Genomic DNA, 12,103 nt, shown 5'->3' on the forward strand with positions numbered 1-12,103 from the left:
CCCAGCGGCCAGCAGAGGGAGCCCCGGAGGGCTGAGTGCTGCTGCCACGGTGGGAGCCGAGGCGTGGGGCCCCGAGGGGGACCTGAACCTGGGGCTGCTGTGGAGGCGCGGGCCTGGGGTCACTCAGCATTCAGCCACGGTTTATTGAGGCGGGCACGTGCAGGACGCGCCCACAAACGCCATCTGCAGGTAGGAAGGGGTTCCCACCCTGTGCACCCACGGTCCGAGCTCGCCCCCACCCCCACGCTGTCCCTCCACCTCCAGCCTCCCGCCTCCTCTTCGGGATTTTTCGGCCTTGGTTCTGGCTGTGGCGTTTCCAGGGTAATTAACCCTCAGATCCTTAGAGAGATGGGCTGGTGGTTGGTGCTGTGGGTGGGGGGCCCCGGGGCAGGAGGCCTTGCAGGCTCCTGGGAGGGTCCACTCCCATTTGCTGCCTGCTTTTCACCCGGTCTCGCTTCCTGGTTCGCTCTTGACCTTGCACAGTTTTGTAGTGCTTTCCCAGGCTGCCGGGGTGTGCAAGGAGCTAGCCTGGGCATGCGCGGAATGGGGAGGGGTCGCTGGCTTTGCCCATCCCCACCCCCTTACACCTTCTCCAGCTCTGCTTCCAGTCCATGTGCTTGCTAGGGTCAAGATCACCTGCTTAGTACTTAGACACACATTTGGGCATCTCTGCCGAATTCTTCAAACACACATCACACATACACCCTGTGGGGTCTGTCCGGTGGGAAGCAGGGGCTCTGTGCTGCAGACTGTGGTCAGGCTTCCTTTCGAGCTGGCTTTTCCAGAAGGCTTAGATGGGGCCCGGCCAAGCCCAAGGCCTGCCGCACAACTGGGTGTGGGCATCCACTTTCCTGGGCTTGTCGGCCTCCATCACCCTCCTCCCTGCCCATCTGAGCTGGACCAGGAGGCACCACAGGTCACCACAGGTCACAGGAGGCACCTGAACTCCAGGTCATTGGCAGGACCCCATCTGAGGCCACAGATCCAGGAAGCAGGGTCCTGGGAACAGATGACTGCTGGGGACCACGGCCCTGACATCAGAGAGGATGCTTTGAGGAACATCGGGACCAAATCTGTCCATAGATCGATAAAGGAACAAACCCCAAGCCAGCCAAGGGCCCCTCTTGTCACCTAGAGTGAGCAGCCAGCACCAGAGGCCTGAACCTCCCGCTGCCCCAGTTAACTACAATTCCTAGGACCTGTGTAGCCTTCCCGTTGGCAGGGTCATCTAGAAGGATGGTGGTGTGGGAGGGACAGGGATAAAGCACATGATGTGGGGTTGGTTATCTTGTCAGAGAGGTGTCCCAGAGCCAAGATCAAAACCCATAGAGACAAACCCCTGGGTACTGGGTACTAGGTATCTGGGACTCGTCCCAGAGGCGGAGGCTGGCAGGGGAGCGTGTCTGCTGAGAGCTGGAGAGGGCCTTGTGCCACTCTGGCAGCTGTGGCGGGGAGGACAGGGTAGTCGGAGGTCAGGGGTTGAGTGCAGGCCCAGTGCAGGCCTGGCTGCTGTGGCTCTGAGTCTCCTTTGCATTCAGCCCTGGGCAGATGGGGGGTGGTCCAAGGCAGGGGGTGCCCCCTCCTGTTGGCATGAGGGGTGGGGAGCTAGCCTGGCGTCAGGGAGCCTGCAGGCCAGACGGCGGGGTATCAGGTTTCATCGGGCTGTCCTGTTGGCTGGATGGGCTGAGCCGAGCCAGGCACCGGCTGCAGCTGCTGCACCACAGGTCTTACTCTCACAGCCCGTGTACCCGGCTGGCCAGCCACCCCCAGGCCCATCAGTCTAGTAGAGCGCTTTGGGCTTCTCCAGGCTGTGGCTGAGCTTCTGCAGGGTCTTCTTGATGCGCAGCGCTGTGAGACGGGCTGAAGGGTTGGGGTACCAGCACTCCCGCATCATTTGCACCAGGCCCGACAGCACCTGGGGTTGGCAGGGACGAGAAGAGAGTGGGGAGGGCGTGGGTGTGGGAAAGGACAATGGTGGGAGCCAGGGGAGATGAGGAGAGAAACACACGGGAGATGAAAAGAGTGTGCCAGCCTGCCACAGCTCTTCCAAGGAACTGCTCTTCCAAACCACCCCACCTCGGCCAGTACCCATAGGATAGACAGACCAGGGCCCTAGTGTTCCTGCATCCCCACCTGGAAGGGCAAAGTGCTCCAAGCCCCTGGACCAACCCCACGGAGCATTTACCCCAGTGGATGGTGGAAGGATGGGTGGGAACCAGTACCCTAAGCATGCTTGTGTCCCGGGTTGGAGCTGTCTGGGGAAGCTTAGCCCCACCTCCTGGGCTTCCCGAGTGTGAGCGTGTGTGTGAGCACACGTGTGCAGGGGAAGGCACCCACGTGGCTTTCTGACAGTGTACATGTGTGCAGAGAAGCGCACCTGTCTATGTGTATCCACCTACAGGGACACATGTGCCTGCCTTCATTCTTTTGCTCGATCTTTCTGGGGCACCCAGTGTGTGTGTGAGGCACTGTGACCGGTGCCAGGGTTACAGAGGGTGAGTCCGGGAGACCTGCCTCATCCCCTGGGGTCCACAGCAGGCGACGCCGTGCTTGTCTGTGTGTCTGCGAGTGTAGACGTGGGAGCATATGCATGCCTGTCTGTTTATTCACATGTATGTGTGGCTTCAGATAAGGAAATGGAATGTTTGCAGGAAGAAAATACCAAAACAAGCAACAACAAGCCCATGGGAAGAAACACAGCCATAAGCCAAGTGACTGAGTCTGGGAACCCCGGAGGAATGAGGGGCTGTGTGTGTGTGTGAAGTACTCCTGGGGGGTGTTCTCCCGCCCCAAAGCCCCCAGGATCCACCCAGGATGAACCTAGCTAGGTCTCAGATACAAGTCTCAGCTGGGGCACCTGCTCTCAGTTTCTCCCAACCACCAATCCGCCTGCCCAGTCTCAGCCAGAGGCCTCACCGGGTCTGCAGCCAACCGATTTGGGATGGTGGGCGTCTGCTGGTCCACGCACACCACCTTCTTCATGTCCTCAAAGCTGGGGTCGTTGGGCACCACGTCGTAGAAGGGCGGCCTGTAGTCCTCCACCATGCCTGCAGGAGGCACATGCACAGGTTCATCCCTGGGGACCCAGCTGATAAAGCAACTGAGATGAAGTCCACAATTCACTGATTGCAAAGAGGTTCCTAGGCCAGACCTTGTTCCAGTCTTTAAAAACACAGTACATTTGATTGGGAAGGCAGAGTTTTAGGAAGAGAGGAGCGAGAGGGAGAGAGAGAGAGAGAGAAGGTGATCTTTCATCCACTGACTCACTCCCCAAGTGGTCACAAGAGCTGGGGCTGGGCTGGGCCACAGCCAAGAGCCAGGATCTCCATTCGGGTCTACCGCTTGGGTATCAGGGGCCAACGCCTTTTTGGATCATCTTCTGTTGCTTTTCCAGGCACATTGACAAGGAGTTGGATTAGAAGTAAAGCAGCCAGAGACCCAGTGCAATAACCTAATGGCTGGAGTCCTTGCCTTGCACCCACCAGGATCCCATATAGACGCTGGTTCTAATCCCAGCAGCCACACTTCCCATCCGGCTCCCTGCTTGTGGCCCGGGAAAGCAGTCGAGGATGGCCCAAAGCCTTGGGACCCTGCACCTGTGTGGGAAACCTGGAAGAAGCTCACAGCTCCTGGCTTCGGATTGGCGGCCACTTAGGGAGTGAATCATCGGACAGAAGATCTTCCTCTCTGTCTCTCCTCCTCTCTGTATATCTGCCTTTCCAAGAAAAAGAAATAAATCTTAAGGGAAAAAAAAAATAGTGGAGCAGCTGGGACTTGAACCCATATAGGAGACTGGTGGCATTCTAGGCAGCTGTGTGACCACTGCATGACAATGTCAGCCCCTCCAGTTTTTCCGCAACAGCTTTCTTCCCAGGCTCTGTCTGCAGGCCCAGTCACAGGTGACTGGTAACAGCACTTAGCGTCTCCTGAGCACTGACCCGTGTCCTGGGTGCATTAAAATCCACGCGACTCTGTGAGATCAGCAACACTCCCAGAAAGGCCAGGGCATCTAGGAAATGTGTCCGAATAGGCAGGACAGGACAGAGACAGAGAGCTGAGCCTCCAAGTCTGTGCTCCTGACCGCTGAGATGGCAGGCCGCCGTGAGAGGAGTGCCTTCAGCACAGAAAAGCACCCAAAACACCTTTCCCAAGAGAAGGGATTTGAAAGACACGACTTTTGGAGAGAATTTCCATCCACTGGTTCACCCAAGGGTCTGTAAGCCCAGGAAGGCGAGACTGAGCTGAAGCCAGGAACCCAACCGTTTGAGCTCTCACTGATACCTCTGCAGGCATGCGTTTAGCAGGAAGCTGGATTTGGGAGTGGAGCCGGAACTCACACCTACCCACTCCAACAACAGGATGTGCTGTGTTCAAAACCATCCCCCCACTGCCAGCCACGGCACAGCCAGCTAGCTGTACCCCTTCCTGCGTCCCCCCAAGAGTGCAGTCCTTGATCGGAGCTCTCTGACCACGGTGCCAGGTGTGGGAGGGTTGCCCCAACCCCTCCTGCTTCCCAGAGGAGGTGGGGGGGGGCCGGGCTGTGGCCATGTAGGCCACAGCCAGCTGCTTGGGCCATGGCGGGCTTCCAGGCCGGCCCCTTGCAGCCTGCGCCCTAATCAGCACTGTGCGGAGGCCCGAGTGTGTCTAATGAGCCTTTAATCAGCGCCGGGGCTGACACCAGATTACAGTGTTTATAATGCGCTGCAAATCTGTGTGGGGCAGACCGCGCTTCCCCAGCCAGCTCAGAGCCCGTGCACGGCCCTTCCTCTCCCGCCTGCAGCCTGCTCTGAGGGGGCTTCGGCTTCTTTCAGGTGCTCCCTTCTGCAGACCACAGCCTCAGCAGAGCCCACTCTGGCTGGTCTGGAGGGGCCAAGCCCCTAAATAAGGGTGGTTCTCACCCTCCATGCAGCCAAGAGCTGGCAGGCATGGACCACAGGGCTGCCCAGCAGGGTCCTGTACATGCTCCCACCCCCAACAAATCAGGGTCCCCTGGCAGTGCCCCACAGCAACACGGAGGCAACAAGAAGCAGGTGGTCCAGGTACCGCCTATGTTTCTGTGGACAAAAGACTCAAGGTCAGAGGGGCACAGAGACGCAGAGATAAAGCTCCCTGACTCAGAGCCAGTGCTGCAGCATGCGAATAGAGCCTCTGCCTGTAGCGTCAGCAACCCATAAGGGTGCTGCTGCGAGTCTCGGCTGCTCCTTTTCTGATCTAGCTCCCTGCTAATGCAGAGACAGCTGTAATTCTGTGTCTAAGTCTGATCCTCCAAACAGGGCTGAGAAGTAGCCCAACACAGTAGCCTGGTGTCTACAGTCCTTGCCTTGCCTACATCCCATATAGGTGCTGGTTCATGTCCCAACTGCTCCACTTCCCATCCAGCTCCCTGCCAGTGGCCTGGGAAAGCAGCAGAGGATGGCTCAAAGCCTTGGGACCCTGCACCTGTGTGGGAGACTCGGTCGAAGCTCCTGGCTCTGGATTGGCTCAGCTCCAGCCATTGCAGACACTTGGGGAGCGAACCAGCAAATGGAAGATCTTTCTCTCTTTCCTTCTCTGTGTATCTGCCTTCCCAACAAAAACAAATCTTTTTTTCTTTTTTTTTAAGAAAGGGCTGAGAATACTGTCAGGCACCCATCCTATTTCAGCAATCATGACCACTGTCATTTGCCTTTGATACTATCCTTAGGTGATCTCAAAAATGTGTTTTTGCAAGCCTGCTTCGTCCAACCATGCTGTTAAGCACCCCCACCCTAGTGCTAGCACCTGTATTGCATGGAGCAGGGCAGGCGGTGCTATTTAAACTCAGTGCACGTCAGCTGTTCTTCGTAGTGCTGTCATGATCATGCACCTGAGATTTCAGAGCCAGAATCACAGACTCCCAGGCTCAGCTGGTCCTCAGAGAGGCCTTCTGCTGGGCTCAGCAAGGTAACGCCAGGTCAGCTGCGTGGCCAGAAGCCCCTGCGCCCAGCCCACCTGTACCCCTTACCCCCCAACCTATGCAGGGAGGCACCTTACCATTGATGATAGTCCGCCGGGCGATCTCCCACAGCACCAGGCCGAAGGCCCAGACGTCCGTCCATTTGTAGGACTCGAAGCAGTCGGTGCGGATCTTCTCGTCCAGTACCTCGGGCGCCATGTACCGCTTGGTGCCCACCCTGGGGTTGTGGCCGATGTCCAGGTAATCACTGCCCTGGGAGTGCATCACAGCCAGCCCTGTGGGAACCAGGCCTGTCACTCCTGTCACCCACAGACAAGTGGGCCCTGCAGGGAGGGTCCAAGATGGGTCTGGGCAGGAGAGAGCGAGTGAGATGTAGTTGGGCTGGATGGTGGACGCAAGTCAATTTCCATGGCGGCTGTTACCCTGGGGAAGCTGGTGCCCACTTCACAGAGCCGAACACCAAGGGTGGGGAAGGCAGGAGGTCTCTGGCTCCCTGTCCCCCCATTCTTTCTCTCTCTCTTTTTTTTTAAATCCTGGCTCCTGGGGCCCCATGGTGTGAAGGAGGAGTTTGGGATTGGAACTGCGGACTGCTAGGAGTGTGTGGGGTCTTATGAAGGATAAAGGGAACCAAGCCGCAGCTGGCAGAGGGAAGTGCGAGCAGCAGCGTGGCGCCCCACCTCCGCTCATGCCCCCTGCCCCCCGGTCCTGCTCACCCAGGTCTGCGATGCAACACTGCAGGTTGCTCTTGACCAACACGTTGCGGCTCTTGAGGTCACGGTGGGCAATGGCCGGCTTGCCCTGCGTGCCAAAGATCTCCACGTGCAGGTGTGCCAGGCCGCAGGCCGCTGACACAGCCAGCCTCAGGGCCAGCTGGGGCTCCAGTGTCCGCCTTTGCAGAAAGTCGTAGAGCGAGCCGTGCTCGTGGTAGTGCGTGATGAGCCACAGTTGCGTGCTTGAATTGCGGGAGGTCATGTCAGAAGCGATGAAGCCTGCACACACAGGGCTGGGGTCAGGGCAGAGGCGGGCAGGGGCCGCGAGGTGTGGGGGGAGGAGGCCTGGGGGCACCATCTCCCTTGCCTAGGATGTTGTCATGTCTCAGCAACACGGTGTTGTAGATCTCTGTCTCGCGGAACCAGGACTGCTCGTCCCTTGAGGAGAAGATCTTGACCGCCACACTCTCCCCATGCCAGGAGCCCCGCCACACCTCTCCATAGCGGCCTTTCCCTGCAGTAGCAGATCAGAGTAGGGGGATGAGCATCCACCTCCCTGGGTACCCAGAGTGTACCCTACCTCTCCAGCACAGGTTGCATGCAATGCCCATTTCTACCTGCCAAAGAGCAGCCATTCCTGTTGAATTGGATCCAGACCCAGTCTTACCTGCTGCGGAAGCCCCTGGCCCTGGATGTCCTGCCAGCTCACTCCCTGCCCAGCTGATTTCCAACCTAACCCACACCAGGTCCCACCCTGGTCTCCAGAAGCCCCCAGTGCCCCTTTGGTCTCCCAGCTCACCCACACACTCCACGAGGGCCACCTGCCGTGCCACTGTCCTCTGCACCAGGAAGGGAAGACCTGAGCCACTGCCTGTGGTGCAGTCGCTGTCCATAAGGTCCTGGGTGTGGGAGGAAGGGGAATGCTGAGATCACTGAGAAGTTGCATAACCCCAGCCCCCTTCTTGAAGGGGTCATTGCTGCCTCCTCACTGGTCCACCCTCAGTTCTGGGTCACCCGCCTCCCTCCCCCTGCCTTCCTGTCCTGGTCCTCAGTCCCAGCATCTCCCACTCCCCAAGGCCCGCCATACCCCCAGCATGCTATCCCCATGCTCGGACGCCTTCAGGATGAGGCTGGACTCGCCCAGGTCGCTATGTAGGCCTCGCTGCTTCTCCTGCCTCCGCCGGAAGTGCCACAGGCCCAGGGCACCCAGGACCAACAGCACCAGGAAGGCCAGTAGGGGGCCCAAGATCAGAGCCAGCTGGTCACCCCATGGCAGCGGAGGGGCTGGGGTAGCTGGGGGAAGGGAGACATTGAGACCCAGCCTTCCCCCACCCCACTTGGGGTAGACTGTTCCACACCCGCCTCCCACCCTCAAGAGCCTGGGCAGGGAGGGCAGGGGTCTAGGAGGGGGCAGCAGACCTACCCTGGAGCGTCAGGGACACGTTGTGGTTGCACAGGGGGCTGTAGCAGCAGTAATGGTTGAAGACGTCAGTGGGCCGGCCCTGGCAGAGCTCTGGGTGTAGGTTCCCGCAACCCCGGTATTGCTGGAGCTGCCCATCCTCCTCCCGCACCAGCACCACTGTGCACCAGGCCCCTTGGCAGATGGGTCTCCAGCAGTGTGGGTTCTCACACGTACAGGTCACCAGCGGGCCCCGTGAGGGCCTCCCGGAGTCACCTGGGAGACACACAGGAGACTCAGCCACTATTTCTCCCCCGAGGCTTGCTTCCCTGTGTCTTCTCAAACAAGCTCAGGGCTTGGTACATGACCTGTGTCCTTAGCTCACCGTGCCGCCCGGAGCCTCACCCCAGCCCCGCTCAACCCAGCCCCATTCAACCCCAGCACCGAGGCTCCCCGTGCCTGGGAGACAAGAGGACAGCGAAGGAGCTGGGCTGTCACCACCCTCCAAGCCTTCCTCCTCCCCAGCCAGAGCTGAGCCAGCAGGTGGGGGTGCCCTGTTCCCTAACTGCTCCCCAGACACTCACCCTGGGTGAGGCCCAAGGCCATTAAGAGCATCAGAAGACCCTTCCTGGAGCAGTCCAAGGTCATGGTCCCTTGGGGACAGGAGAAGAGACCCAGAAAGATCTGTGGCAATGTGACAGCTGCTGACCGCGACGTGCCTCCCAGCCAGAGGAAATCACTGGGTGTATTTTGGTGGGGGGAAGGCAGGGAGGCCACCTCCCTACTCCCTGACTCTGGCTTGGGGGCGGAGCCTGCAGGGGAAGTCCTGGCTCACTTCCCCATGGAGACCATCCTGTTGGGGTGAAGAGTGGAGAGCCACGTTTCGGACCCTCAGAGCTTAAGGGGAACCCCGCTGCTGCCAACTTGGGCCAGGCAGCAAGCAGTGGCAGCCCCCCGAGGCTCTGTCCCTCACCCACCCCTTCCCAGCCTCCACTCCTGCCCACCCTTCCCCCAGTGCCGCCTCCACTGCCCTCTCAAGCCCCCCCAGCCCCCCAGCCCTCGCTGCCTCCAACATAAACAGGCTCCTGTCTTTACTTCCTGCCATTCAGGGTACCGCCACGCCGCCGGGAACAGGAATCAAGATTGTTTAGATTGGGGTCTGGATAGAACAGCCAGGGATCACGCACAGCAGGGCAAAGGGGGGCATAGGCTCAGGGCTTCCTGAGGTAGCAGCCAGCGAGGGGGCTGGAGGAGCCTACCCCACCTCCACTCCCCAGGTCTGGGTCACTCCACAACACGGTCTTAGGAGCACACCTTAGAAATTGCAGAACCCAGCTCGGAGTGGGGAAGGTGGCAGCAGGGGCAGGGCTGGGAGAGCAGCCCTGGCATCCAGGCCCCCTGGCCAGGCTTCCTGCCATTCTGTGCCAGTGGTGGCTGCCCCAGCGGGGGGCGGGGGAGGGCTGGCTCACACCAGGTGTAAAAGAACCTCTGTGTGTCCCTTTGCTCTTGGAGTGCCTGGAGCCTTCTCTGAGCTGTTTCCAGGGGAGTCCCCCTGCCACTGCCACTCCTGGGAAAGGATGGGGGAGGGTCACTGATGGAAGAAGGAAGTAAAACACACCAGGGTGCCCCGGGGTTGACTCTCCTCTGTGGCTAGCCAGGGCAGAAGTGTCCCAGCAGCTTGGTAGAGGGAACAGTTCTGGGCTGGGACAGTCTCCCACTGACCATTGCTTACACACACCACCACCACCACCACCATGCTTCATTTGCCCATGGATTAGACCAGAATGCTGCAACAAGAAGGACTGGGGTCCGATGACACCTGGAACCTTCTAGAGAGTACGGAGAGGGAATGTAGGCGTGTGCCTGTGGACAGGCCCAGGACGGGTGGCAACACAAGGCAGGGAGGGAATGTGTCCCTTCAGACCAATGGGGCAGGGCTGGACGTTCGGCCACCAAGCTGCCCAGGTGAAGACCAAGGGGTTGAGGCTCAGAAAGCAGGAGGGCATGGTGGGGCGGGGGACAGTGGCGAGGGGGTACTGCCTGCTGGCAGCTCTGGCCTCCCTGCCTGGGCCTCCTCTGACCCCAAGAGGCTCCAGGCTGCTGTAGCTGTGTGTCCCCAGCCTTTGCCTCTGGCCCCTCCCAGCAGCAATGGAACCAGTGGCTGATGGAGAGATTGAGTGAGCCCCAGCCTGCTGGGGTCCTGGCAGAAAGCCCCATCCTTGGCAGCTTTGGCTGGCCCGGGAAGCAGCTAATGAAGGGAGAGGGTACTGGGCTGGCAGGGAGTGGTGACTCAACAATAGCGATGAGATGGGGGGGTGTCTTCCAGGGCCCTTTACCTGTGTTTGCATTCCTCCGACAGCCCCAGGCCAGGCTCACCTCCTTCACGGCCCTGTAGGATATATCATGGATCCCTCGCAGGGTTGCGTGGAAATGCCCAGTTCTCTCACCGCAGATTCTGACTCAGTCCATCGGGGACCAGCAAGGAACCTGCATTCAAAAAAAAAAAAAAAAAAAATGAAGTTCCCAAGGGAATGAGAGGTGTGTCCTCCATGGTGCAAACATTGGTTCCTGGGCTCTCCTGTGCTCAGTGCTGGGCCATGCCCGGTGACCCAGAGACAGGGGACTAGGTCACCCAGGGACCTCCTCCTCTGCTGTGGGAGGAAGCCTGCCATGCAGAGCCCTCTTGTCTCATGCTGGGGGTGTTAGGGACTAAAACTGGACCACCTGCTAGCTAGCTGGAAGGCTGAGCGGAAGTGAGGAGTGATGAGTGCTGGCTGGTCCAGCCTCTGGGCTGACCTGTACCCACAAGCTGGCTGTGACACACACTCCTGGAACCGGGCAGGATCCTTTGGCTTCTAAGCCAAACCATCCTGCTGCTAGAAGCATCACGGCGGTCGGCCAGAAATCACAAATGTTCCACTCCTTGCAAACATTAGCTTAACCCTGGGAAATAATACTAGCAGTTAACCTCCCGTGAGTATTAATTATGTGCTAAGTCCCGAACTTTATGGATTGGTTGATTTATTTGAAAGGCAGAGGAATGGGAGTGTGGAGAGAGAGATTGAGATGCTATGTGTTGGCTCATTGTTCACATGACTGCAACGAGCCAGGGCTGGACCAGGCTGGAGCCAGGAGCCTGCTCTCACATGCGTGGCTGTGACCCAAGCACTTGGGCTTCTTCCGCTGCCTTCCCAGGTGCGTTAGCAGAAAGCTGGATGGGAAGCAGATGGGAAATGGGACTCAAACTAGCACCATCGGAGATGCCGGTTGCCAGCAGCTGTTCAATTCAGCCATACCAGCATGCTGGCTTTTAGGACTAAATAAGGGTTTATCTCTGTTCCTTCTCACAGTAATTCCAGGAGAAGGTGAGGCTTGGGCATGTCAAGCTTTTTGCCCACAGTCCTGCGGGTGGTTGTTCCTCCAATCGTCTGATTAAGTGGGGAAAGTGCACAGGACGCAGGTCTCAGACAGTGTGGTTCCCAGCAGGTGCCCAGGTCTGGTGTGAGTCTGAGACCAGGCCGGGACAGGCAGAGAGTAGGAGTGGACCTGGAAGATGGGTAGCCATCTGTTTCTCTGAGAGGTGGATCCCAGCCACCCCTCGCCGGGACACTGGCAAAGGACAGCAGCAGCAGAGACAGCCCAGTAGTGACAGACTCGAACTGCAGAAGTACTGCCTCAAACACCCCTGCCTTGCCTGCCACTGCCCCTCAGTGGGCCTTGTATGTCATGATATGTGGCTGTGCCAGCCCCTGGCAGAATAAGTCAGGACAGTAGGGTCCCCAGCAGGCTGTGGAAGCAGCTCCCCTTCTCCCTGAGAATCTGTTTTGCAGATACCCCCAGTGGCCGCCTGAAGCCAAGGGTCACACCAAATCCTATTCCCACACCCTTATGCCCACTTGAACTTGTAAATGGACCTAGTAGGAGATGAGCAGTATAACACGGGTGACGGATCAAACCAGACCCTACACCAGCTAGTGCACATGAGAGTCAAGTCAGAGGACTTCCCAGGCAAGGTTTCCTGGGTGACTTCTCAACTTGAACCCCGGGCTCAAACTGGCC

The 12,103-nt window shown here is 58.8% G+C and overlaps 1 protein-coding gene across 2 annotated transcripts; it reads right to left on the bottom strand.

The window, feature by feature from the left end:
• Nucleotides 1–291: 291 nt before the first annotated feature.
• Nucleotides 292–10,398, bottom strand: LOC121167236 (serine/threonine-protein kinase receptor R3). Of its 2 annotated transcripts, XM_040996643.1 has the most exons (10): nt 10,381–10,398; nt 8,629–8,697; nt 8,069–8,320; nt 7,733–7,938; nt 7,445–7,544; nt 7,013–7,159; nt 6,649–6,924; nt 6,013–6,210; nt 2,917–3,047; nt 292–1,915 (listed from the first exon to the last, which is right to left on the bottom strand). In XM_040996643.1, exons 2-10 carry the CDS (start codon nt 8,690–8,692, stop codon nt 1,781–1,783), a joined length of 1,509 nt encoding a protein of 502 aa, XP_040852577.1. In that variant the 5' UTR covers nt 8,693–8,697; nt 10,381–10,398; the 3' UTR covers nt 292–1,780. The 2 variants fall into 2 exon arrangements, with proteins under 2 accessions (XP_040852577.1, XP_040852578.1); XM_040996644.1 differs by lacking the exons at nt 7,445–7,544; nt 7,733–7,938; nt 10,381–10,398 and having other exon boundaries at nt 8,629–8,756.
• Nucleotides 10,399–12,103: the final 1,705 nt, after the last annotated feature.

The sequence above is a fragment of the Ochotona curzoniae genome, unplaced genomic scaffold (genome assembly GCF_017591425.1).
Source record: "Ochotona curzoniae isolate NIBS_2020 unplaced genomic scaffold, NIBS_Ocur_1.0 patch35, whole genome shotgun sequence".
Classification (NCBI taxonomy): domain Eukaryota; kingdom Metazoa; phylum Chordata; class Mammalia; order Lagomorpha; family Ochotonidae; genus Ochotona; species Ochotona curzoniae.

What these genes read in the sequence shown, in the direction of transcription:
- LOC121167236 (XM_040996643.1), bottom strand. Translation starts at nt 8,692, where the DNA reads ATGACCTTGGACTGCTCCAGGAAGGGTCTTCTGATGCTCTTAATGGCC. An exon ending in CGTGTCCCTGACGCTCCAGG is followed by an intron (nt 7,939 to 8,068) that starts GTAGGTCTGCTG and finishes CCCTTCCCCCAG; the next exon opens with CTACCCCAGCCCCTCCGCTG. An exon ending in CCGGCGGACTATCATCAATG is followed by an intron (nt 3,048 to 6,012) that starts GTAAGGTGCCTC and finishes TGCCTCCTGCAG; the next exon opens with GCATGGTGGAGGACTACAGG.